The 23,741-nt window shown below is 40.6% G+C and overlaps 1 protein-coding gene across 1 annotated transcript in view; it reads left to right on the top strand.

The window, feature by feature from the left end:
- Positions 1–1,529, top strand: part of LOC126161617 (mediator of RNA polymerase II transcription subunit 14) — a 188,776-nt gene extending 187,247 nt beyond the window's left edge. The window contains exon 28 of the mRNA XM_049917572.1: positions 889–1,529. Within this exon, the coding sequence (XP_049773529.1) occupies positions 889–1,056 (168 nt within the window). The 3' untranslated portion in view covers positions 1,057–1,529. The remainder of the gene's footprint in view (positions 1–888) is intronic.
- Positions 1,530–23,741: the final 22,212 nt, after the last annotated feature.

Consider the following 23,741-nt stretch of genomic DNA (forward strand, 5'->3'; position numbering starts at 1 on the left):
TATTGTTACCCATGTGATGCATTGAACCTCACTTGGCTGTGGGTGAGTAATCACATATTGTTAATTTTGTTTCTTGTTCAATTAACAGAAGTACACTACAAGTGTTGTGTACAGTGCTGTATAAAAGTTTGAACAATGAAGCAGTTAATGTTCGTCCACTATCTACAAGTATTAGGTTACATTACCCAAGCCAAACATAATATACTTCTAATGTGGTACATGGCTGTTGGAGAACTAAATAGTTTAATAATTTTTAGCTACAAAGAAATTTGCATAATAATGAAATCCTTTACATTAAAGTTGCTTTAAAATAAAATTCCACGAATGCTTAAAAATGTAAAAATTTCTCTATGAAGGAGAAGGAAATTTTTACACATGATGGAATGAATAATGATTCACGAAAGTGACGGTAGAAAGGGAGTTAGTTTATCCATACCATGTCTGCCTCACCAAGAGTTTTGAGACTGTGATTTTGCCAGATAAACCTCTTCCATGTGAATCAGGAAGAAATAAAATTTCAGATTTTTGTAGCTTTCGTTGCGGCAGCTGTTTTATTGGTTTATGAACCGAAATATTGTGAATGTAGTGCTTTTTGTCAAATGGATCACACTTATCTTCGTCAATACTTTAAAAATGCTGTGAGAATCTAGTTTCTAAGCACAACCTTAATGTTTGTCTCAGTGTTGATTTATTTTTGGATAAGTCACCAGAGACCACAAAATGAGATGTAATATTGGTACCAAGCTGTCAATATTTGAAATCTTCATTGAGAAATGATTGAGAAATAGTTTGCTGTTACTTATTTCTGTTATATGTGCTATTGTGAATTGTACTAGTGTCATGTGTAATAAATATAATCCTTAAATATTTTATTCTCCTTCTAATCAGGTTGTCTCACCAGCTTCAACAATGCAGGCATCCCCCGCCATGCAGATGCATTCGCCAATGACAGGTGGAGTGGTAGGAATGCCACCTCAACCACCCCCACAGCCACCGCAGCTGCAGTATCCTGTTGGTATGCCCATGGGTCAGCATCCAATGATGGGACCACAATAATGTACAAATATTATTTAATGTACAAATCTATATTTATTACAACACGCTGAAATGAAGTATTATAAGGACATAGAAGTACAATAGTCACCTACCTGAGAGAGGAGAAGGCCAAAGAAAAGGTTGACAGTGGTATGCGAGTCAGTTTGACTGGCAAGCCTGCAGGCACTTCAGTGCCTCCTGATTCTGAAGGAATTTGAGAAAGCGTTTTGGTCAGTGCAATCCTCTTTTCACGTGACTGGTAAATGTACCTTGATATTTGTAATAAATCTATATTTATATATTTCTTGGCACTGTTCGTTTAACAAAAGACTTTCCTTGAAGTTTTATTTTACAAAATGTAATCTTTTATTAAAAACTGTTGCTAATCCATGAGAATATATATTTAACGCAGTACAGTTTTATATGAGCAGAAGAAAGAAAAAGTTAAATCATTGTTTCTTCTCTTGCAGAAGATTGTAAATATTATACCTGTAATAAAGATAATTTGAAGTTTTATTCACATAGATTCTATATTTTTAAATAGGAAATCCTCGCTACCTTTTTCCATTGGTTCATCCCAGTTACTAATATAAATATGTATAAAATTGATATGAGAGGTGTGGAAAACTGTTGCCTAGCACTGTTCACATAGTCACTGTTTTTACTGCTTACAAGACAACCAACCAGTGTAGTATTTGATTACCATAACTAATTATATGTGCTTTAAAATTTGTGATTTTTTAGATGTAAGTCAAGTTAATAATCAACAGTAACTTCCTGGCAGTCTAAAGTATATATATTAAAAGATTTTTCGTTTTTAGTTGCGACTGATATTAAGGCTGGTGCAAGTTTGCTAGCTAACATGCAGAAAAAGAATTACATGTTAATGTTACATGGATAGATGTTGTCATCAGGTCAAGTAATTAAAATTCCAGTCATAAGGAAAGTGGTGACGACACTTAGTACAGTTACTGGAGAAACTGAAAAAGCTAGGAGATCATATTCAAACAAGAAGTCAGATTCTGTATGCATTGCAGAGAAAAAAAGTTAATTTGTTATCCTTAAATAAGTATTATGGATATGAGTTATGACATATACAAGAACATGTGCAAGATCTGGATTTGGATTGCATCAGAAAATAATGTGATTAGTGACAGTTTACAAATACTGTGCAAAATTTTAAAACGCAAAGCCGGATGCAGTGGCTGAGCAGGTCTAGGCACTTCAGTCTGGAACCACACAACTGCTACAGTTGCAGGTTCAAATCCTGCCTCGGGCATGGGTGTGTGATGTCCTTAGGTTAGTTAGGTTTAAGTAGTTCTGACTTCTAGGGGTCTGATGACCTCAGATGTTAAGTCCCGAAGTGCTCAGAGTCATTTGAACCATTTTTTTAAAATGTAAACAAATACCGTTTTTAACACAAACTTGTGTATTTTTAAATGGATGCCTCTTATTATTTTGTATGCAATCAATATCATGAAAAATCTTAAAAATAATGGGTTGGTTGCATCACAATACGTCAATTACATCCTGAGAAATTGCTAAGTGAAGTTGACGCGTGAAATAAAGGAAGCGCACAGCTAGCGCACGTCCTGACACTCAAGCATGCACCTCACACTGCCTGTGTCAGGGGCTCAGACAATGGAAAGATATGCACAATCCACAAAAATAAAATAGTAACATGTCCAATGCAAAGTTATGTTTTTCAAATTGTAAATGTATGTTTATTCTAGCGAAATGACAACTAGAGCTACAATTAGAGACAACTCACTTGAATTCACTTTTCTAAATGCATTTACTAGTGCCTTGTCACCCACAGAAACTGTATTCTTGCGCATTACATCCAGCATAGAAAATACACCCACATCTGGACCAGTGAAACTGTGTCACACCAACATATGTTCGAAGTGTCCTCCATTTGCATCAATACATGTTTGCAGACGGGTAACAAGAGAGTGTTGCACAGATTGTAGACTTTCTACAGAAATTGCTGCACATGCCACAGTAATACAATGTTGCATATCCTCTACTGTCATTGGAGGTTCTTGATACACACTCTCTCTCACTGCACCCCAGAGAAAGAAGTCTAATGTCGTCAAGTCAAGGGGACCGTGCTGGCCATCATACGGTACCTCCCCACTCATCCACCTATTTGGAAATGTCGCATCTAGGACGTCTCTGGCAACTTTTGCATTGTGTGTGGGACATCAGTCTTGTTGGAACCACATTGATAGAAGAGTTTCCAATCCTAGATCCTCCATGAGGAGCGTGTGTTGAAGAAATTATGCATATTGCTGTCCATTCAATGTTCCACAGTAAAAATAGGGAACTACAATAAAGTTAGTAATGATACCGCACCAAAATCTGACCCTCCACAGTCACTGATGAGCAACTTGGTGAATCCAGTGGGGATTTTGCTCTGACCAATCATGCATGTTCTGCAGATTCACATTACCGTGATTTGTAAATGAAGTGTCATCCGTAAACAACATATTGCTTAGGAATACTGGATTACCTTGCAACTACTGAAGTGCAAAATGACAGAATGCAATGTGGGATTCAAAGTCATTGCTGTACAGTTCTTGGTGCAATGAGTTATGGAACAGATGAAACTGATGCCGATGCAAGATTCTGCACGCACTACTGTGGCCTATTCCTACAACTCGTGCAATTTATCATATACCCACCTGAGCATTGTGTGCTACAGCAGCCAGAACAGCAATTTTGTTTCCATTGCAAGTCGCTGGTATTGTACGTCGACATTTTGTGGAAGCCCAGCTTCCTCTTTTCGTGAGTGTCTTGTAAATGTTGCCAACGGTTCAATGTGACACACACCGCCAATCTGGGTAGTATTCAACACACAGTATCACAGCTGCAGTTGCATTTCTGTGACATTCGCCATAAATTAAGATAATATCTAATTTTTCTTCATTACTGAAAGCCGGCATATCAATTGGATGATGACAAATGTAACAAGCCACAAGAAAACAGGTTTTGATGTGACAGTGTATGTGAATCACGTTACAGTATGAAAGCAGACCAGATTAGGAGACACTTGTACACTGAAGGTAGAACATGCCGTGATGATATTGGTATGCTTACGGCAAGATACAGGCACCAGTGCAGGCAACCCCTTCTCTGAGCACAGTACTACATGTGATGCAGGACGTGCGCTAGCTGTGCACTACATTTATTTCAAGTGTCAACTTTGCTTCACATTTTCTCAGGATGTAATTGACGTATTGTGATGCAACCAACGCCATTATTTTTGTGATTTTTCATGCTACTGATTGCATACAAAATAATAGGGGTTGTCCATTTAAAAATACACAAGTTTGTGTTGAGAATAGTATTTGTTTGCATTTTAAAATTTCGCATAGTATTTGGTTTCCTAAGTGCCTTCCATACGTTCATGCTGGTGGAATCCAGAGATATTTGAGGTGGCAGGAAAACATTGTGGCATAGAGAGCTACATGGTCCAAAGTGAAATGGTTTTGGTGTCAAAAACGTATAAATTCTTGATAAGGCTTTCATCATCAAATTAAAAGTAATTGGTAATCTTTTTATGTTAATCTTTTTCACACTGATTATCATGATTTCATTTAACTATTAACATTTTATTGTATAGCTTGCATGCAAAGTTGTACAGGGTGGGGCAAATAAACATGGCCCGGGCAATTGGACGTAAATTTGTGGCAGTATTAATGGAGGAGGAAAAGACCTACAGTTATGTCCAACAGTATGGAGCAACTGCTCTCACAGCTAGCCAAATCTTGGAGCACATTTACACAGTTTTCGTGCCTGACAGGCGAGTTGTGAGCAGAGATCAATATGGCCGCAGCCCTAGCCAGCCACCCAGTTAACCTGATGTGTCAGTGAGTGATTACTTTGTGTGGGGAGCTCTCAAGTCTAAGGTGCATTGCAACAATGCTCATAGTCTTAAAGAACTGCAGCAGAACATTTCAGATAAGATTGCAACAGTTCCACCAGTCCAGCTTCAATCCGTCTTCAGCAACTTGCTGACCTGAATTGAAAAGTGCTAAGAGATGGATGGTGGTCACTTTCAACATCTGCTACTCTCACTAACTCATATTTTACGAGTGTCAGTATCGTTGTAATATACATTATTGTCTTAACTGGTGCCTCTTGTAGTTAAAGATTCTGAGGTCCTCATAGGCAGTCTGTGTGGTGTTAGTAGCTCCATGCAGCACCCGCTGTGATGTAATGAAGTCTGCTGATGATCCCCAACCACTGCACACTGTGCAAGGAGTGCGTCAAACAAATAAAATACAAAACAATTATTTAAACTAACACAGAATGTCATACACATAGAAATGATGTATTTCTGAGATATTTAAACACCTTAACCATAACAATAACATTATCAATGGTGCAGTCCTCCTGTGAGAACACATTATTAGCCTTTATCACATCCATAGTACAAGGCTAGTAAAACGTTCCCACAAGACTACTACAGCACTGATGATTTTTGATTGCCTCCTGCCTAACCGACAGTAATTGTACAACAAAATTAATTACAGACACACTTCCTCATTTATAGATGACAGGGGTACAGAACACACAGCATGTCTAACACTTGTGGGGAAAAATTCTGAATTTTATCTACCAAAATTCTCTATGCCCATGCATGCCGCTCCATTTAAATGTTTAAGTGTGTTTCTGTTTTCTAAGTAATCTACTTCAAATGTGGAACATTAGAATAAGAATCTTGTTTTTCCCCATAACAACAGATTCTTGAACATAATATTATGAAAAGGATAGATTGCTACTCACAATATAGCAGAGATGTTGAGTCCCAGTTGAATTTCTCTCCCCATTAAATTGAAGTTAACTTTTGAGGGAGAGAAGTCGCTTCCCCAATATTTTAAGAATGATATCTTCCATACTCCCAGGTATAAATTGAATTTGTTTTTTTTAATTCTCAAGTCCATAAAACATAATGATAGGCAGTTACAGTTCGTAATCATACTCTGACTGCCTCTCGATGTTGAAGTCAGCACTTGGAATAAAATTTCTGTGGCTCTGCAGAATTATGGTGATTGTCAACTCTGAAAATTCTTAAAAAGTCAGAGGCACAATCATACATCGTGGGGAAGCTGCCTTGAGTGCTGTGACGTACTCACTCTGCAGCATGGGAATCAGTGTCCAAATTGTGTATTAATTTTGATAAAATTCCAGAAATTAATATCTCATAGAGCATAAATGACCATGGTGCAGGATTTACTGATTTCCCAGGACACAAAGTTCCCTATGAGCTATGACACACCAAATAATGTTCTGAGCTGCAGAGAAGGGAGAACTTACAATAACCAAAGAATTAAACGTACCTTTTCGAGCCTTGAAATTACATTTTTCCATAAACGTTCTTCGTAGCTACATTTCACGATACATCATCCTTTTGTACGAGATGAAATGTTATCAAAATGAATCAGTTACATTTCATATTCGAAGTGACAGCTTCCAACAGTGCCGCTAATTACTGTTCCACTGAGCCCGTACGCCCCGCAATTGCTAAATCAAAAGCAAATAAGTTCATTGTACAATTAATGATCCATATTATATCCACAGTGTTTTTATATCTCCCACAGTCGTAGTGTGTCTTTGATCCATATAGATCACTTATGCATAAACATTTGCACTAAAAGAGAAAAAGTAACAGGAAAAGGGTGGTATTATAGCAGACAGGCACAACAAAAAGACTACTAAACATGCAAGCTCTAGGCCAGAAGGCCTTCTTCCAAAATAGACAACATACACACTCATGCAAATGCAGCTCACATACATGACCACTGCTTCTGGCTGTCAGGGCCGGACTGCAACTCACCATATCTGCTATATGGTGAGTATCAGTCATCTATCCTTTTAATAATATTGTCATTATTCCATCCTGGATTTTCCATTGTTTGGTACTTGGACATAAGTCATTTTGACGTTTCCTTTTCATTAATTAATTATTCTTCTACTCAAAACTTTTGTATCCTTCATGGCATTAATTAATTATTCTTCTACTCAAACCTTTTGTGTCATTCATGGTTTTGTTTGTAAAAGAAACTGGATATTATTTAGATCATTTAAGTATATACTTTATATCATTTTCCATTATTATTGTCATTCCTATTAAAGTAATGAGAAGTAGAAGAAATGAGAGTAGTGAGAAACTTGACACACAGTGAGCAGATCCGTAACAAGGAGTGCAAACAGTGCATTATAACAGCACCGAGATCTACAATATGGAATAATAATGTGCAACATCCAAGCTACGCTGCTCTGAGGGGTTCTGGTAGTTATGAGAAATGCAGAAGCAGGGAAAGCCACCTGTAATTGAGACACCTTGCAGGCAGGATCTCTGACATCTCTGAGTAAAAGAGAGCAAATGGCTGCCTAACTTGCTACAATGATGCAATGTCCATCTTTAAATACCAGTGTTTTTCAGGTATCTCATCCTCAGTGTCTGGGCATTCCGTCTGCATTACTGATCCCAATGAAATAACAGTCTCACTAGTTATAGGTTAACTCTGCTGGTGAACTGTGATGTGCTGCCTGTTTGAAGACTTTAATTATGAGGCTGCAGCCTGCTGGCTGTGGCTGGACTTCATATCTCCACACTGTTGCCAACATCTGTGACTGATAAGAGATGTGGACCTACTAGCTCTTCCTCTTCCTCTGATGATACACCAAACTGAATGACTGCAGGATGCCATCTTCTGCTTGCTGGGTTGGCCTCTCATGCTGCACATGTACCAATTTTATTGACCACCGTGACATTAACTGACATCATTGCATAAGAAATAGTATCAAAAATTAAGCTTTTTTTTATCTTCAGTGAGTTGCATCAGTTAAACTATATATATTTTGTACACAAGTATAAATATGATAATCACCAAATACAGCACATTAGCTGTACAGCACACCAAATAACTTTTTGTTCAGAAGTATAAAAAAATATATATTAAGCAGTGTTGTTTAGGCACCAGAAGGAATTCCAATGTGATCGCCTTGCTTGTAACTTTGGTTGTTATGAAGATATGAACAACAGTATGTCTTTTTAAAATGGAATCCTATATTTTTTACTTGGTAATCCACTTCTCCTCCTCAAGACCATTTCAAAAACTGATCACAGTGCATTTTTCACATAAACGTGACTTGATTAACAACATAGCAGGAAACTGACTTTGATTCTCCTGCACTTGAACTCAGTATGGTTTGTTTTATGTGTTTAGTAATGTTTACTTGAATAGTTCTCTGCGATACAGTTTTGAACGTGCGATGGAAAGAGGAAGTGGATTGCGGAAAAGTTAATGAAACACACATGTTGTAGGCTTTGGGCAAAGTATTCACAGATCAGAGGCATAATATCTCAAATGATAACTTTGAAGTTTTGACAATTCTATCTTTTGAAAACCTTTCAAGTGCTCAGCTGCAGTGTTATTTTTCCTTTAGTTGATTAGATTTAATGTGATTTTTTGTGTTCAATAACACAGATAAATGTGATATATTGGTAAATATAGCATAAAAGAAGAAAAAAAGGAACCAAATAAAGAACATAGGGCACTTCAAAAATAAGTTGTCAGAAACTAACATCAAAATTAGGAGAAAATAACAACAAATTTGGCAAAAATAACCCCAAAATCAGCCATAAAATAAAAAGATTTTTCATGTCTTTAGTAACTGGCACACTTTGGTAGACTTTTCATGCTAAATGTCATTGTGCGAGTGATACCTTTTGGGAAGTTTTACAACTTATATCTGCTTTTACACATATAACAGTGACACAAGTGGATTGGTTGTTTCACAGAAATGCAATTGCACTGAGGTGGCAAAAGGTGGCACATCTACAGATGGCTGTAGTATCGCGTACACACGGTATAAAAGGGCAGTGCACTGACAGAAATGTCACTTCTAGTCAGGAGATTCATGTGAAAAAGTTCTGGTGTGATTCTGGCCCCACGATGGGGATAAACAGCCTTTGAACGTGGAATGGTTGTTGGAGCAAGACACGTGGGACATTCTGTTTAGGAATTTTTTAGGGAATTCCGTATTCTAAGATCCACAATGTCAAGTGTGTGTGGAGAATACCAGATTTCAGGCATTAACTCTCACCATGGACAACGTAATTTCTGACAGCCTTCACTTAATGACTGAGAGCAGTGGCGTTTGTGTAGAGTTATCAGTGCTAACAGACAAACAACACTGCATGAAATAACGACAGAAATCAGTGTGGGTCATTCGACGAATGTATCCGTAAGGACAGTGCGGCAAAATGTGGAGTTAATGAACTATAGCGGCAGATGACCAGCGCACATGCGTTTGCTAACAGCACAATATCGGTTGTAGCACCTCTCCTGGGCTAGCAACATCGACTGGACCCTAGATGACTGAAAAACTGTGGTGGGGTCAGATGAGTCCCGATTTTAGTTGGTAAGAGCTAATGGTAGGGCTTGAGCGTGGTGCAGACCCCACAAAGTCATAGACCCAACTTGTCAACAAGACAATGTGCAAGCTGGTGATGGCTTCTTAATGGTGTGGCCTGTGTTTACATAGAATGTACTGGGTCCTCTGGTCCAGCTGAACCGATCGTTGACTGGAGATGGTCGTGTTCAACTTCTTGGATACCATTTGCAGTCCTTCATGGACTTAATGTTCCCAGACAACGATGTCATGTCACCAGGCAGCACTTGTTCATAATTTGTTTGAAGAACATTCTGGACATTTCAAGTGAATGATGTGGCTACCCAGAAATCCCGACATGAATTCCAGTGAACATTTATGGGACATAATCAAGAGGTCAGTTTGTGCTCAACACCCTGCCCCAGAAACACTTTCACAATTCTGTACAGCTATAGAGGCAGCATGGCTCAGTATTTTTGCAGAAGACTTCCAATGACTTGTTGAGTTCATGCCAAGTCAAGTTGCTGCACTACACCGGGCAAAAGGAGGTTCGGCATGATATTAGGAGGTATCCCATGACGTTAGTCACCTCAGTGTACTTTATACAGTGCACATGCAGAATAAAACATTTTCTTTTTTTATGTGGTGGATGTGTAATTCGCATTCTGTGACAAATAATATGAAGTAGATGTACACAAAATATTTCTTTACAACTGTAGTACTTTTGTATTTCCTTTTATACAAGTTCATATGTGGAGAATTACAACCCAGGACTTTAATAGCCATGCCTTCTTTTTAATAAAAAACGCACACAGGACTTAACAGTTCACCATATTTCATCAGGGTCCCCACTGCAGGATGTTGTTATGATACTGATTTAACTTCAGGATCTTTTTACATTCACACAAAGAATTTCCGGAATGAAATTTTCACTCTGCAGCGGAGTGTGCCATGATATGAAACTTTCTGGGAGATGTGCACTGGAACAAGACTTGGAAGTCGGGATCTTTGCCTTTCACTGGCAAGTGCTCTACCAATTGAGTTACCATGGTTGCTACATGTTTCACCAAGTGAAATTCCCTGATATTTCGCCGATTTCCAGACAAGTTTTAGCATTTTTCCCTGACAGATTTTTAGATCTCAAGGGTAAGTTAAGACGTAAGTTGGCAATCTGTCTTTACAGCTATGGTACAGGAAACAATAGTGCAAACGAGGAAATATCTAGAAAAACTTGTAAGCACTTGGCGTTTCCTGATGTGAGCTGTGTGTGTGTGTGTGTGTGTGTGTGTGTGTGTGTGTGTTGGTGCTTATGGTCACTCAAAGCCAAGGTTATCAGTGTCCTTACATACAATAAAAGAAATGAATGTGGACAAAATTAGGAAATTGTGGTCATATATGCAGAGACAGAGGAAAAATACTAAAGATGCTCTACAAGAGATTAAAACATAAGTAAAACGAGAAAAGAGCTAAAAGAACGCCACAGGAAATTGTCAATGGCTGGCCACTTATGTAAAATATGGACAAGCCAGTCACCCTGTGAACAAATTAAAACCTTCTCCCTAAAATCTTGGTAAAAACGTTGGACAATTCACAGAACTTTAAAACCCCAACCACATTCATTTGATTATTGCCTAAAAGAGATTGCTGGTCCATCAGCAAATCAGCCAAGGCCCGCTGGTTGGAAAATAAAATGCAGTCCAATAAAATGTGGTGCACACTGATGTGTGTGCCCCAAGCATCACACACTGGAGGCTCCTCTCACCAGAGCAAGAAGCCATGTGTCATAGGGCTTGTCCCATCTACGTTGCTGGAGGGAAATTTACCACACCCACGTCAGGGGCTTTACTAAACGGAGCTTGTTGTCGGTCACTTCCAACCATTCATCCTCCTACCGACGAGCTCAACAGCGAGGTGATAGCATGCAGGGAGGTGGCACACTGAAATACATGTGGATCCAAGACTTGCCACTTTGCCTGCTAGATCTGCCTTTCGTTCCTAGCAATGCCAATGTGCCCTGATACCCAGCAGAAGCCGACTCCTTCCCCAGTCATTGTAGTTGGAGGAGTGCATCCTGGATGGTCTGGACTACTTCATCTGATAGGTACAAACATTTCAACGAGTGAAGGGCACTTAGAGAATCAGAACAGACAAGAAATTTAGCACTGGAAGAAAGTGTTATCTGATCCAGTGCCCACAAGATCACAGACAATTCTGCATCAAAGACAGTAAACACAAGAGGCAGTCAAACCTTGACGACATGACCCAGAAAAACAACAGAGCTACCAACAGAAGCCCCCAGTTTTGACCCATCCATAAAAACAGCTACATAGTTGTGGTGCTCAGATAAAACGTCAGAAAATATTTCATTAAAAATGCAAGCAGGAGTGCAATTCTCTTGTACCGCACCAAATCTAAAATCACTCTGGGCCCCTCCGGTAGCCAGGGCTGCAGGCAGTTAAAACCCTGGATTTGTGGCCGTACTGGCTCCACACCGAGAAACTCCAGCACACATTGCACACAGATCCCAAATGGAATTGTGGCACACGGACGGTTGGAAAAAAGGTGTTCCAGAGGCAGATGAGCCGACAGTATGATGTGTGGGTGAAGTCAGAGATGCAAGTAATTTACACACCTGACGCACCAGGAGGAGCTGCTGCCAGATGGTAAGTGGTGGTTCCCCAGCCTCAGCAGAGGGGCTGTGTAAGGGACTGGTCCGACAAGCACCTGTGGCCAGCCGAATCCCCTCATGGTGGACAGCATAACCGATCCACAAATAAGACAGCCTCATTGACCCATACACCATGCACCAACAGTCCAGCTGCAAATGCATGAAAGCCCTATAAAACTGGAGGAGACAAGCCCTTCTGCTCCCCAAAACCTGTTGCAAAGGCACTTAAGATATTCAGTGCCTTCAGGGTTCTAGCTTTTAGGTCTCTCAGGTGTGGCAGCCATGACGATCTGGAGTCAAAGATGGTGCCCCCCCCACCCCCCAAGCAAGGCAGGTAAATTAAAAATATGATAAGAACAATTAAAATTAAAATGAACACACACACAGTTATCTGCAGAAAACTGAAAACCCGTCTTTGCAGCCCACTCCTTTAACTGTTGCACTGGAAGCTGCAACTGAGTATTGCTCATCAGTGTGGGATCCGTACCAGATCGGGTTGATGGAGGAGATAGAGAAGATCCAAAGAAGAGCGGCGCATTTCGTCACAGGGTTATTTGGTAACCGTGATAGTGTTACGGAGATGTTTAGCCAACTCAAGTGGCAGACTCTGCAAGAGAGGCGCTCTGCTTTGCGGTGTAACTTACTCGCCAGGTTTCGAGAGGGTGCGTTTCTGGATGACGTATCGAATATATTGCTTCCCCCTACTTATACCTCCTGAGGAGATCACGAATGTAAAATTAGAGATATTCGAGCGTGCACAGAGGCTTCCAGACAGTCGTTCTTCCCACGAACCATACGCGACTGGAACAGAAAAGGGAGGTAATGACAGTGGCACGTAAAGTGCCCTCCGCCACACACCGTTGGGTGGCTTGCTGAGTATAAATGTAGATGTAGATGAACTGGCAGCTCACTGTTGCAACACTGGAGGAGGAACAGAAGATAGCAAGGCACCAACTCAGGTCCTAAAAAACTGGTGAGGCAGAAAATACTGTATGAAGATGGGGAGGTGCCCATGAAAGCCCCACTGATGCAGTTGTGCGAGAATACAGTGTCTCCAAGTATATCAAAGAATATACCAATACAGTGATGGTTGCGTAGGAAAGACTGCTGAATAGCTGCCTTTAGCAAAGTCAGGTTGTCAAAAGTGGACCAAAATCTCTGGAATCCACACTGAGAGTGGCTAAGGAGTTGTTTGGTCTCCAACAACCAGACCAGATGACAGTTAACCATTCGCTTTGGGGTCTTTCCCATGCATCCCATTAAGGCGATACTCTTGTAACTACTGGCAGACTTATGATCCTTTCCTGGATTCAGGGGAGGTATCCCTCCACGAGTTCAGGAAGTTGCCTGTTGCCATATAAGATTAAACCATTTTTAGGAGGCTTTCCTCTGATGCTGCTGGCAAATGGCAAAGCAAGCAGTATTGGATTTCGTCATGACCAGATGCAGTATCACAAACCCCAGACAGTGTCAATTTGAGCTCCCACATGGAGAAAGGAGAGTTGTAGGCTTCAGAACTGTCGGATCCGAAGTCCAACTTGTCCCTCTTGACAGTTGCATGGTAATGACAAAACGCCAGATGCTAGCTGGCGTTGGCAGTAGTTTGTGTAAAATTCTCTGCTAGTGTCTGAGTGATGTCTCTGGGCACCATTTGAAGAAAGGTTGTCTGCCATAGAGCAGCTTTTAAATCATTGAAGAGCTGCATGCCTGTTCCAAATGGCTGAATGACACTTATCCACCCACAGGTCACCTATGAAGATGACCTAAGAACTTTGGGATGGTAAGTCAGCAGCATGAAAGATCACTTGTATGGTATGGTCTAAACATTCCTGTACGCTGTTGCTATGTTCAAACACAGCTAGCTGGTTGAACAGCATCTAGTTAGCTCTGCTGACCGTACCTGTCAGTGGCTTCTCTTCATGTAGTGCTCCATCCAGTGTGTGAATACACATTGGCAAGTAGTTTTCTCTTCATGTAGTGCTCGATCCAGTAGGTGAATATGGATTTGGAAGTGGTCACTGGAATGAAGGTCATCAATGACCTCCCAGTGAACAGAGTCAGCGAGGGATGGAGAACGAAGAGATAGGTTGATGGCTGAGAATGATGCAGTAGCAGCACAGAAATGAGTTGGGGTACCAGCACTCAGGATGCACAGCTCTTGAGACATCAGGAGGATCTCCAAAACACGACCCTGAGAGCAATCAAATGTCAAGCCCCACAGGACATGATGGGCATTGAAGTCTCCCAGGATGAGAAATGGTCAGGGGAGTTGTTACATAACATCTGCAAGAGCCTCAGTGTCTACTGCGTCCACCAGAGGTAAATAAAGAGAGCAAATTCAATGTGCACAAATTTCAACTGCAACTGCTTACCGATCAATAGCCATGGGGAGAGCAGAGGAGGGGTGTGCATTGTTGACAAACACGGCAGCCCCTCATTTGGCCCTTTCCCAAGTCAGGTCATCCTTGCGATATAGTGTACAGTCCCATAGTATAGGGGCATGGAGGCTTTAAAATGTGTTTCCTGTAAACATAAGCACAGGGGGCATTGCTGTGCTAGGAATTTCAGTTCCTCCACATGTGTCCTGATCCCATTAATATTCCACTGTATATTGGAGCCAGCTGTCATGGGGTAGTACTTTCATCCTGACTTTCTGCTGAGGAGGGAGCCCACAATGGGTGGAGGCTGAGTCTTGGGACAAGATGATTGCTCCAGTTCGATATCTAGCTCCATCGTCTCTGAAAAAAATTCGAGAGAGATGTCAGTGGATGATTTTTCGCCTTCAACTTCGATTTTTTGTTCTGAGGTGGCTTTGTAGCCACAGCCTCAGAAGTGGTAGTGATGGCAGCAGTGGTGGGCAGCGCAGAAGACTTGACCTGTGGAGGGTCAGGAAGTTCCATGATGTCAGCAACCACAGCCTTTTCTGTAATTCTGGGGGGAGGGGCAGGATTCAAAGTAACTGCAGCAGCACAAGTCATTGACAAACACAGGTGCTAGTGCTGACACTAGCAACCTCTGTTTGCGTAGCAGCACCAGTTTTCAGCACTGGCTGTTTCAGAATGGAAGAAAAGGAGGCAACAAACATGAGTGGCTGCATGGACTTGGACAACTTCTTGGCTTCACCATACAGAATGTGCTTTGTTATTTTGCCTTCCTGAACCTCTTGTTCCTCAAGGTAAACTCTGCAGTCCCTGCCCCACACTTTGGAGGATAGGAGCAACCAACTCCATCATGGGTGGCTTCACCAGATTTCCCACCAGTGTCTTCCCCTTTCTAGCCAAGAGGAGAGTGCCCAAAGCTTTCCAGCCAAGAGGAGAGTGCCCAAAGTGCTGGCATTTAAATTTGAAAATAAGGTCGTACTCTTAGGCGCAGAAACCTGTCTTGACATGCTCTGGTAGTTTGGTGTTGTTAAAGGTAATCTGATTTTACAGGTTCACCATCCACCCTTTTCATAACATTTTGTACATCAACAATACCTTCCTGGGACCATTCAGCTTTCAGTTCTTCTTGGGGAATGTCAACTAGATCCCTGCCAGTCATAATACCTTTGCTGTAGTTCGAGGTGTTGTGCAGTGCAGTTTCTATCACATACTCCCCGAGGTATGGAGCTTTCTGAAGGTTTTTTACTTGTTGGGAGCTAGATGTTTCAACCAACAGGACCACATTGTGCAAGAGCTTAACACATTTGAAGCTGCCAGCGAAGCCTTCTAACCCTTTCTGTATGTAAAATGGCAAAACTCTCTCAGAACTACCCTCTCTTCTTTTAACTATAAGAAACACATTCTGCGAAACAGCATGTTTCTATGGACTGAATCAGGGGGACTTGGGTACACAAGCCCTCTTATTAGACTGGGTGTTAGGTGCCTTCCAGCATCCCACCCTTTCCGCTGGGAGGGGGAAAAATTTTTTTTAGATGATCCTTTTCAGTCCCACAAGCAGCTAGGGAAATAAGGGTCCACTCAGACAGAGCCCCGTGTGCACGAGTAAGCCTTATACAACTGAGGTACGTTGCATTCCCCAGAGGTTGCTCAATAGCGTCTGTTCCACCTCAACAGCCATGCATACCATAAGTGTACAGCACTCCTTGAGACTGAGGGTTCTTTTTATAAAGGTTTATTCCATCCTTGCGATCTGGGCGGTCACGCCAAGATCCCCATTCCCTGAGAGACACAACATTCTGCCGCCACGCCAAACAGTGGTTGCTGAAACATGCCCAGAGCTTACGGCGACAGGGGACTGGAGTTGCTTACCATTTCCCCACTCAGGAACCCTGGGTTCACCAAGCCCATGCCCAGCTAATGAAAACTGAACACCTGAGGGCCTGATGTGGGCAAAAATCTTAAGAACTAACATCAACATCTTTTGTAATGAACTGTTTTTAGATGTAGAAAGCAAGCCAAATGATATATGTGTTTCATTAAGACCAGTGATGTTATTTTATTTCAACAAAACGAAACACATTTGGTGACAAAAATACACATTTCCTTGGAGTTGCAAGACAGATTTAAAATACCTTTACTGATTTCGGAAATAACCTCAGAAAAAGAAGGCCTCTTGAAGGAAGTGTATAAGGTGGGAAAAAAACGTGTAAACCAACACTGTAGGTGACCACCAATAAAATGGTGGTTCTACTATGTTCATTATTGTCAGTAATTACTCACTGTGTTACATATATTATTTTACAGGTATAGTGTGATTTTTCTTTCGAGAAATGTATGAATACATAGCGTACAAAGTGCCAGTGACTGACACAATTTTCTTCTTCTTATTGTCCATACTTTCTAATATATGAATTACTTTTGAAATGCCAAAATGTAGTAGAACAAATAAAATGTCTATAAAATGCCATGCTGTACAACGTACTTGCGGGGAGACAGCTGCAATTCCTGAAATCCTTCACCCATGGCCTCTGGCCTGTTTGGGAGGACCACAGTCCTGGGTTCATGGATAAACCATGAAAATCATCTGCTTTATGCCACACACAAACAGACCCGGCCCACAGGCAGGTCGGTGAGGCTAGATCTGACAGGCAAGGCCTGCACATCAGTGGGAACTGAATGGCTTCAGATGGGCAGGCCCGATTTATTACAGAAACCCACTGAAACAGCTTGTGGTTTTGGTCAGTTGCAGAAATCCACACATGTGGCCAGCTATTCATGAGCCACAGACAGCATGTTGATTAAATGAGACCATGGTAATCAATCTGTGCAACAGATAACTTGTTCAAATACTCTGAGAATCAGTAATAGTGAGGATAGGTACTGACTCATCATAAAGATGATTGCTGAGCTGCAGACAGGCACATAGAAAAGACAATCACACTCTCACACCTAAGTTTTCAGCCATAGCTTTTGTCAGAAAACAAGAGCACATACGCATTCACGCAATCCCTCAGACACAATTCATGCACACATGACCGCCATCCCTAGGCACTGCGTCTACAGTCTCTGAGAATCAGATCCAAACAAACCACTCCCCATGCCTCCCTGCCTCTTGTCAGCAGCTGCTAGGCTAGTGACAAGAAGTGGTGGCAGCACTGACTGCAAGATGAGGGGTGTGATAGGAAGAGGAGAAGCAGTAGTAATGAGAGAGTAGGGAGGCAACACACGTACTCAGCTGCACCCAGCCAGCAATGATGCATGACACCTCAGTAAACAAATCATTTCATCTACTGAGACAAAAACAAGATTTTTCCAATGGTCTTTTTTTTTCAAATTTCTCTGATATTTCCCTGATTTTTCTGATGTGTTTGAAATTCCCTGATATTCCCTGATTTCCAGAACCTGTGGCAGCCCACGTTACTCAAGCATAACAGAGTTGTTTGGTCCAATAACAAGTTCTGGCTGTATTTATTTGACAAACCATTCACCATTGTGATGGTACACCAACCTATACGGTGGCTTACTAGCATGAAGGATCTGTCGAACTGACGCGAAATGAGTACTGAGGCTTCAGGAGTGCGTCACGAAGTATCCAAATCTGACAGAACTACAACAACATTTGCCTGCCTTTCAAGGAATTCTTTGACAGAACACAACAGTGTCGATGAAATCTCAGCCATCACTGCATTAAATGACAATGTTGCTGAGCACATGGAAGATCCAGCTTTGCTGAAAATCATAGAAGCCTTGAATAATGACGAGCTTATCAAAGGAAGATTCAAATTAGTAATTGGGACATGGTAAAAGAGAAACTACAATTTAGTTTTGTGAAAATGGTTGCCTGCCATCCCAGGTTATCTCAGCCAGTGATCCTGAAGTACTTCCATGATGCTCCTGGGATTCATGAACACTGTAGACAGAATCAGATGCAGGTATCACTGACTAGGTCTCCACCTATCTGTCATACACTGTGTGAGCCTGTAAGAAATGATGATGACAGAAGCATGTTACACAAATACCTCCAGGGCATTTGGTACCTGTACCTTCTGCAGCAGCATCATTTCACTGACTTGGAATCAATCTCTTAGGAGACATCCCAATGGATAACAGTCTGCACTGACTACCTCACCCACTGCACTGTTACCAAAGCTGTGCAAACTGCTGAAGCTCTGGAAATCGCTAAGTTCCTTGTAGAAGGCATCATTTTGAAGCACAGAGCAACCCATGTAGTGATGTCTGATCATGGAAAAGTTTTCCTCCAGACAAGTATCAGAAATAATTTCGCATTGCACATCAATGTCCTCACAGAAGGCTTTAATGAGGCATTAGCAATGGTGTTCTCAGTGTACACTGATGTAGAACAAAAAGATTGGCACACAATACTGCCCATTGTGACATTTACATACAACACTGTGGAGCAAGACACTACAGGCTTTGCACCATTCTATCTGCTCAATGATTGCAAGGCTGAAAGGACAGTTGATACAGTCTTTCTGTCTCAACCAGATGATACTCAGAATAACTACATGAACTACCTCATTACCAGGATGGAAGAATCAAGGCAGCTGGTTAGTATATGGAGCCTGGATGCCCAAGAGAAAGATCAATGCAAAGCACCTGATCAGTGAGGTACAGCATGGGAGACATGGCATAAATTTTTATGCCTCTGTAGTAAGTGAAACTATCAGAAAAGTTACTAAAGTGCTGCTTTGGTCAGTATCATATTCATTGTCATTTGTCAAATGTCATATATAAAGTTGAGGATTACGACACTTCATGAAGAAGACATATGGGCAGAGACATTGCCTGGTCCTCTGTATGAAGCATTACTCATTTTAGAGGTGTAGATCGATGGTGGGAGGTTCAATGAAACTGAAGACTCACTCAATGGTTGTAATGCTTGGATGAGTCAGTCTACCTTCGATGTTCATCACAGTGAAGAGGATGTAATGACAAGACCATAACGTGAGGATCCACCTTACAGAGGACCACTGACGAGGTCTACATCCAGGGTGCTGTAGTTGGCTCTAAAAATTACTTCTGAAACTATACAGGTCACTGTTTCTCTGGGAGAGGGAGCAATTCTGGAAACACTGGCACTTGCAGCATTGTGTAGTGGGTAGTGTCACTGGCTGACGTGCTGCAGGGGTCACCAGTTCAAATTTGACCACTAGGAATTATTTGTTATTTAATAGTTATTCTTTCTGCAAGATGTTTGAATTTTCTTATGCTTCTAGTGTTTGTACAGAGTGATCAATCCTTAAGGCAACAAACTGGTGGGGATTTTTTCCTCCACCAAAGCCAGAGAAATTTCATGATGTTCAGGTTCTTAATCAGAGTATGATTCATTGATTAATAAATAAATTCCACAAAATGTGAAGTGTTCTTGACAGGAAACATAGACAACCATGTACAGTACTCACAGAAGAAACTATGGATAACATCCATGCATATCCTGGAAAGGTTTCCTAGAAAATCAGTTTGCCTTTTTCAGCAAAAAAGGAATTTCCTGTGGCTCTGTTCAAACAGCTACAAAGTTACTGAAGTTACAGCCCTCTAAAATGACTGTAGAGCAGTAACTTAAACCAGGGAACCCTGCAAAAATGTTGCAGTTTTGTGAATGGTTTTTGAATAGGGTGCATGATGGAGAAATTGACCCTCACCTAACTTTCTTTTTGGACAAATCATGATCCCATCTAAATGAATGTATTAATTGGGGAATTCTAAAAAGCCTAATGTAATACATGAGTTATCACTGCTATTAGCAACAAGAGAATAATAGGCCTAATTTTTCTTTTTCTCAGGAAACAGTTAACAGCCAGAGATATGTGGAAAATGGTTTGTGGCCTTTTTTTTAGCGAGCTAACTGAGAGAGAATGTGGTTTCATGACCTTTCAGCAGGACTCTACGATGGCGTATACAGTCAACTTCTCATTACTGGACATTAATGACATCTTTGTATTCCTATTTTTTTATTTGATCCAGTAAATCTTAAATGGACAATATAGCACATCAGATATTGGACAGGTCAGTGCAAATATATCTTCATGTTTACATGCTGTTTCTATGAATGAATGATGACATTTCTTTTTCAGCTCTGACTTATAATATTAATGAGTGTAAATTTTTTTTCAAGCTCTGACTTACAATTAAACTGTTTTAACTAGACAATTATAACTGAAAATGTGAATAAACAAATATTAATGATTACAGTCTTTACATACTACAAGTAGGTAGTCATACTTACACAATATTTTTGTAAGTGATAAAGAGTGTGGCTTATATACTTAACATTAACTTTCTTAGGCTCTTAAGGATTTTGGAGGAACTCTTCCAGACTATAGAAGCAACATATTATCCCAAACATGTTCTATTAATACTGCCTCAATTTTTTTTAGATTATTTATTACTTTAATTTCTTTTGACAACTTATTGTAAATATTTTTACCACAGTGTAATGTTGCTTTTTGACACACACTGGTTTTTATTTGGAGAATGTGAAAGTCAGTTTTCTGTCTTCTGTTATGAAGACAAAGATTCTCAGTTTTGAAGAGCACTTTTAAATAGAGGTCTGCAGGGTTTGTTCCTTTTCATTCCAGCCATGAATCCCGCTATTCTTTTTTGCTTCCTGAAGAGTTCCCCAATAGAGTTTTGAAGAGCACTTTTAAATAGATGTCTGCAGGGTTTGTTCCTTTTCATTCCAGCCATGAATCCCGCTATTCTTTTTTGCTTCCTGAAGAGTTCCCCAATAGAGTTTTCACTAACAACATATGGCCTTCTCATTCTCCTGATTTGGCTCTGAGCACTATTGGACTTAACATCTATGGTCATCAGTCCCTCTCCTGATTTAACTCCTGCCAATTTTTATCTCTAGAGGACTTCAAAAGAATGGTATACAGATCAAATGCGCAACCTTTAGATGAGCTTAAAACCAAGTCGTCAAGGAGTTGCTGCTATTTTTCAGAGTGAACTGCAGAGTGTAATGAGCAATTCCCTATGCAGGTAGCAGCAGTGCTTGAATAACGAAGTGAGGCAGTTCCAGCATCATAATGTATATGAGTAATTTACTTTTCCTTTTAAGTGTTTGTGTTATGTAGGTTAGAAATAACTTATGCGGCAAACCATACTATGAGGGCTGTGAGACTGTGGCTGCGCAAACTGAGTGTCAACTTGTTCTGTGACGGCTTCAGAAAACTTGTTCATTGTTGGCAGAAATGTATCCAATTGGCTGGTGATTATGTGGAAAACTGAATATTGGTAATTAAAGATCGCATTCTAAGGATTGTTTCTGCATTAGATTTATTAAAATATTCCCATTCAGACTGAATTAACGAAGGTGGATGCATTACTTTTCATCCAATCCTTGTATATTTACTGCAAACCTCCAGTCACCCCCAATGTGGTCACAGCAACCAGCCCCACTGGCCAGCCACATGCCATGAAAGTGGTTGCATTAATGATTGATCAACCTGTATCTTCTGGAATATTTGATGAGTGTATAAACATTAGAATTCTGGAATATTCAATAACTGCACTCTCCATACAGGAGATCAGTTCTGTTCTGGCTCTATGTTAATGTCAGTAATAAACATGCTTTCAGTTCTAAGCATTGTACTTCATTGATGATCCTACCTTCAGGTTTGAACTTGTTTGTGGTTTCAACATAACAAGTAAGTTGCCAAGCTGACAAAACATAATTGCTAGCTCTGTGTCGAGTAGAACAGGTATGCTGTTCAGTCTGAGGTTTTAGAGGGTGGTGAATCACACAATGTAGGTGAATTCTGAAATGTCCTGAATTTCTCTTTTGTTTTACAGATACTGTGATTTACTCTTTGTTTTCATATCAAAATGATCCAGTTATTTTGTAAGTCCACAAAAGGTGGATGACTCACCAAAGAGAATAATTTTCATCCAAGGATGGCAAAGCATTTATATGAAGCGTCCTGTATCAGTTAATCTCAAAAACTTCCATTATTCATGTACCCTTGGGATTGTCTAGTTGTACATGAAGCTCATGATTCTTGATTTATCTCTTTACTGTTCTGACCTCTCATAGCTCTAGAAACCTTCGAAATGGAACTTTGCTCATCTCAGTTGTATTCAGGTTTACCGATCAACATAAAAATGCTATTGTTATGATTAGGTAACTTTTACCTTGTTCTTGCTTAAAATGTTTAATTTCATGATCTTCTTCAAACTAAATCATGTGTTGAACAGGTTTACACTTGACTTAGTCAATTTCACTTCAATATTAATATTACACTGGAATGTTGTGGTTGGAATACAAACTGAGTACTAATAAGGTCTGTAACAAAGATTGTAAACATTGCTGATCTTATGTGTGTGCGTATGTGGTGGTGTGTGCGGGAGGGGGGGGGGGGGGGCATTTTCCAGTGATGACAAAGTTTACACACAGGTTCCCAAATGGCTACATGACCAAAGAGCAGATTTCTATCATTGAGAAGGAATAGTATGACTGATAGAATGTTCTGACTATTGTTTATACAGACTTGATGACTATACTGAAAAAAATGTCATGTATCTCTGTCACTCTGAAGTGCAATACGCCATTCAATAAAAGTTACTTGGTCTGCCATAATAATGAGTCATTTACTTTTGAAATCCCCCTGTATTAAGCTAAATGTTCAAGTACTAGGTGTCAACTGTGAACTGCTGCTTGATATGGCATGGACTCAACAAGTCATCGAAAGTCCTCCTCACAAATATGGAGTGATACTGCCTCTACAGCCATCTGTAATTGCAAAAGTGTTGCACAAAATTGTGCACATACCGACCTCTCAATTATGTCCCATAAATTTTGACAGGTAGCCAAATCATTTGCTCAAATTGTCCAGAATGTTCTACAAACCTGTATAGAAACAACTGTGACGCAGTGACATGTCGCATTGTCATCCATAAAAATTCCATCATTGTTGGGGAACATGAAAGAATGGCTGCAAACAGTCTCCAAGTCACCAAGCATAAACATTTACAGCCAATGATCAGTTCAGTTGGACCAGAGGATCCAGTCCATTCCATGTAAACACAGCCCACAACATTATGTAGCAATCGCCAGGTTGCGCAGTACCTTGTTGACAACTTGGGTCTGTGGTTTCGTGGGGTCTGTGCCACACTTGAACCTTACCCTCAGCTTTTACCAACTGAAATCAGGATGCATCTGACCAGGCCACAGCTTTCCAGCTTTCTAGGGTAGCACCAGGAGATGTGCTACAGGTGATATTGTGTGT

Source organism: Schistocerca cancellata, chromosome 2 (genome assembly GCF_023864275.1).
Source record: "Schistocerca cancellata isolate TAMUIC-IGC-003103 chromosome 2, iqSchCanc2.1, whole genome shotgun sequence".
NCBI classification, from domain to species: domain Eukaryota; kingdom Metazoa; phylum Arthropoda; class Insecta; order Orthoptera; family Acrididae; genus Schistocerca; species Schistocerca cancellata.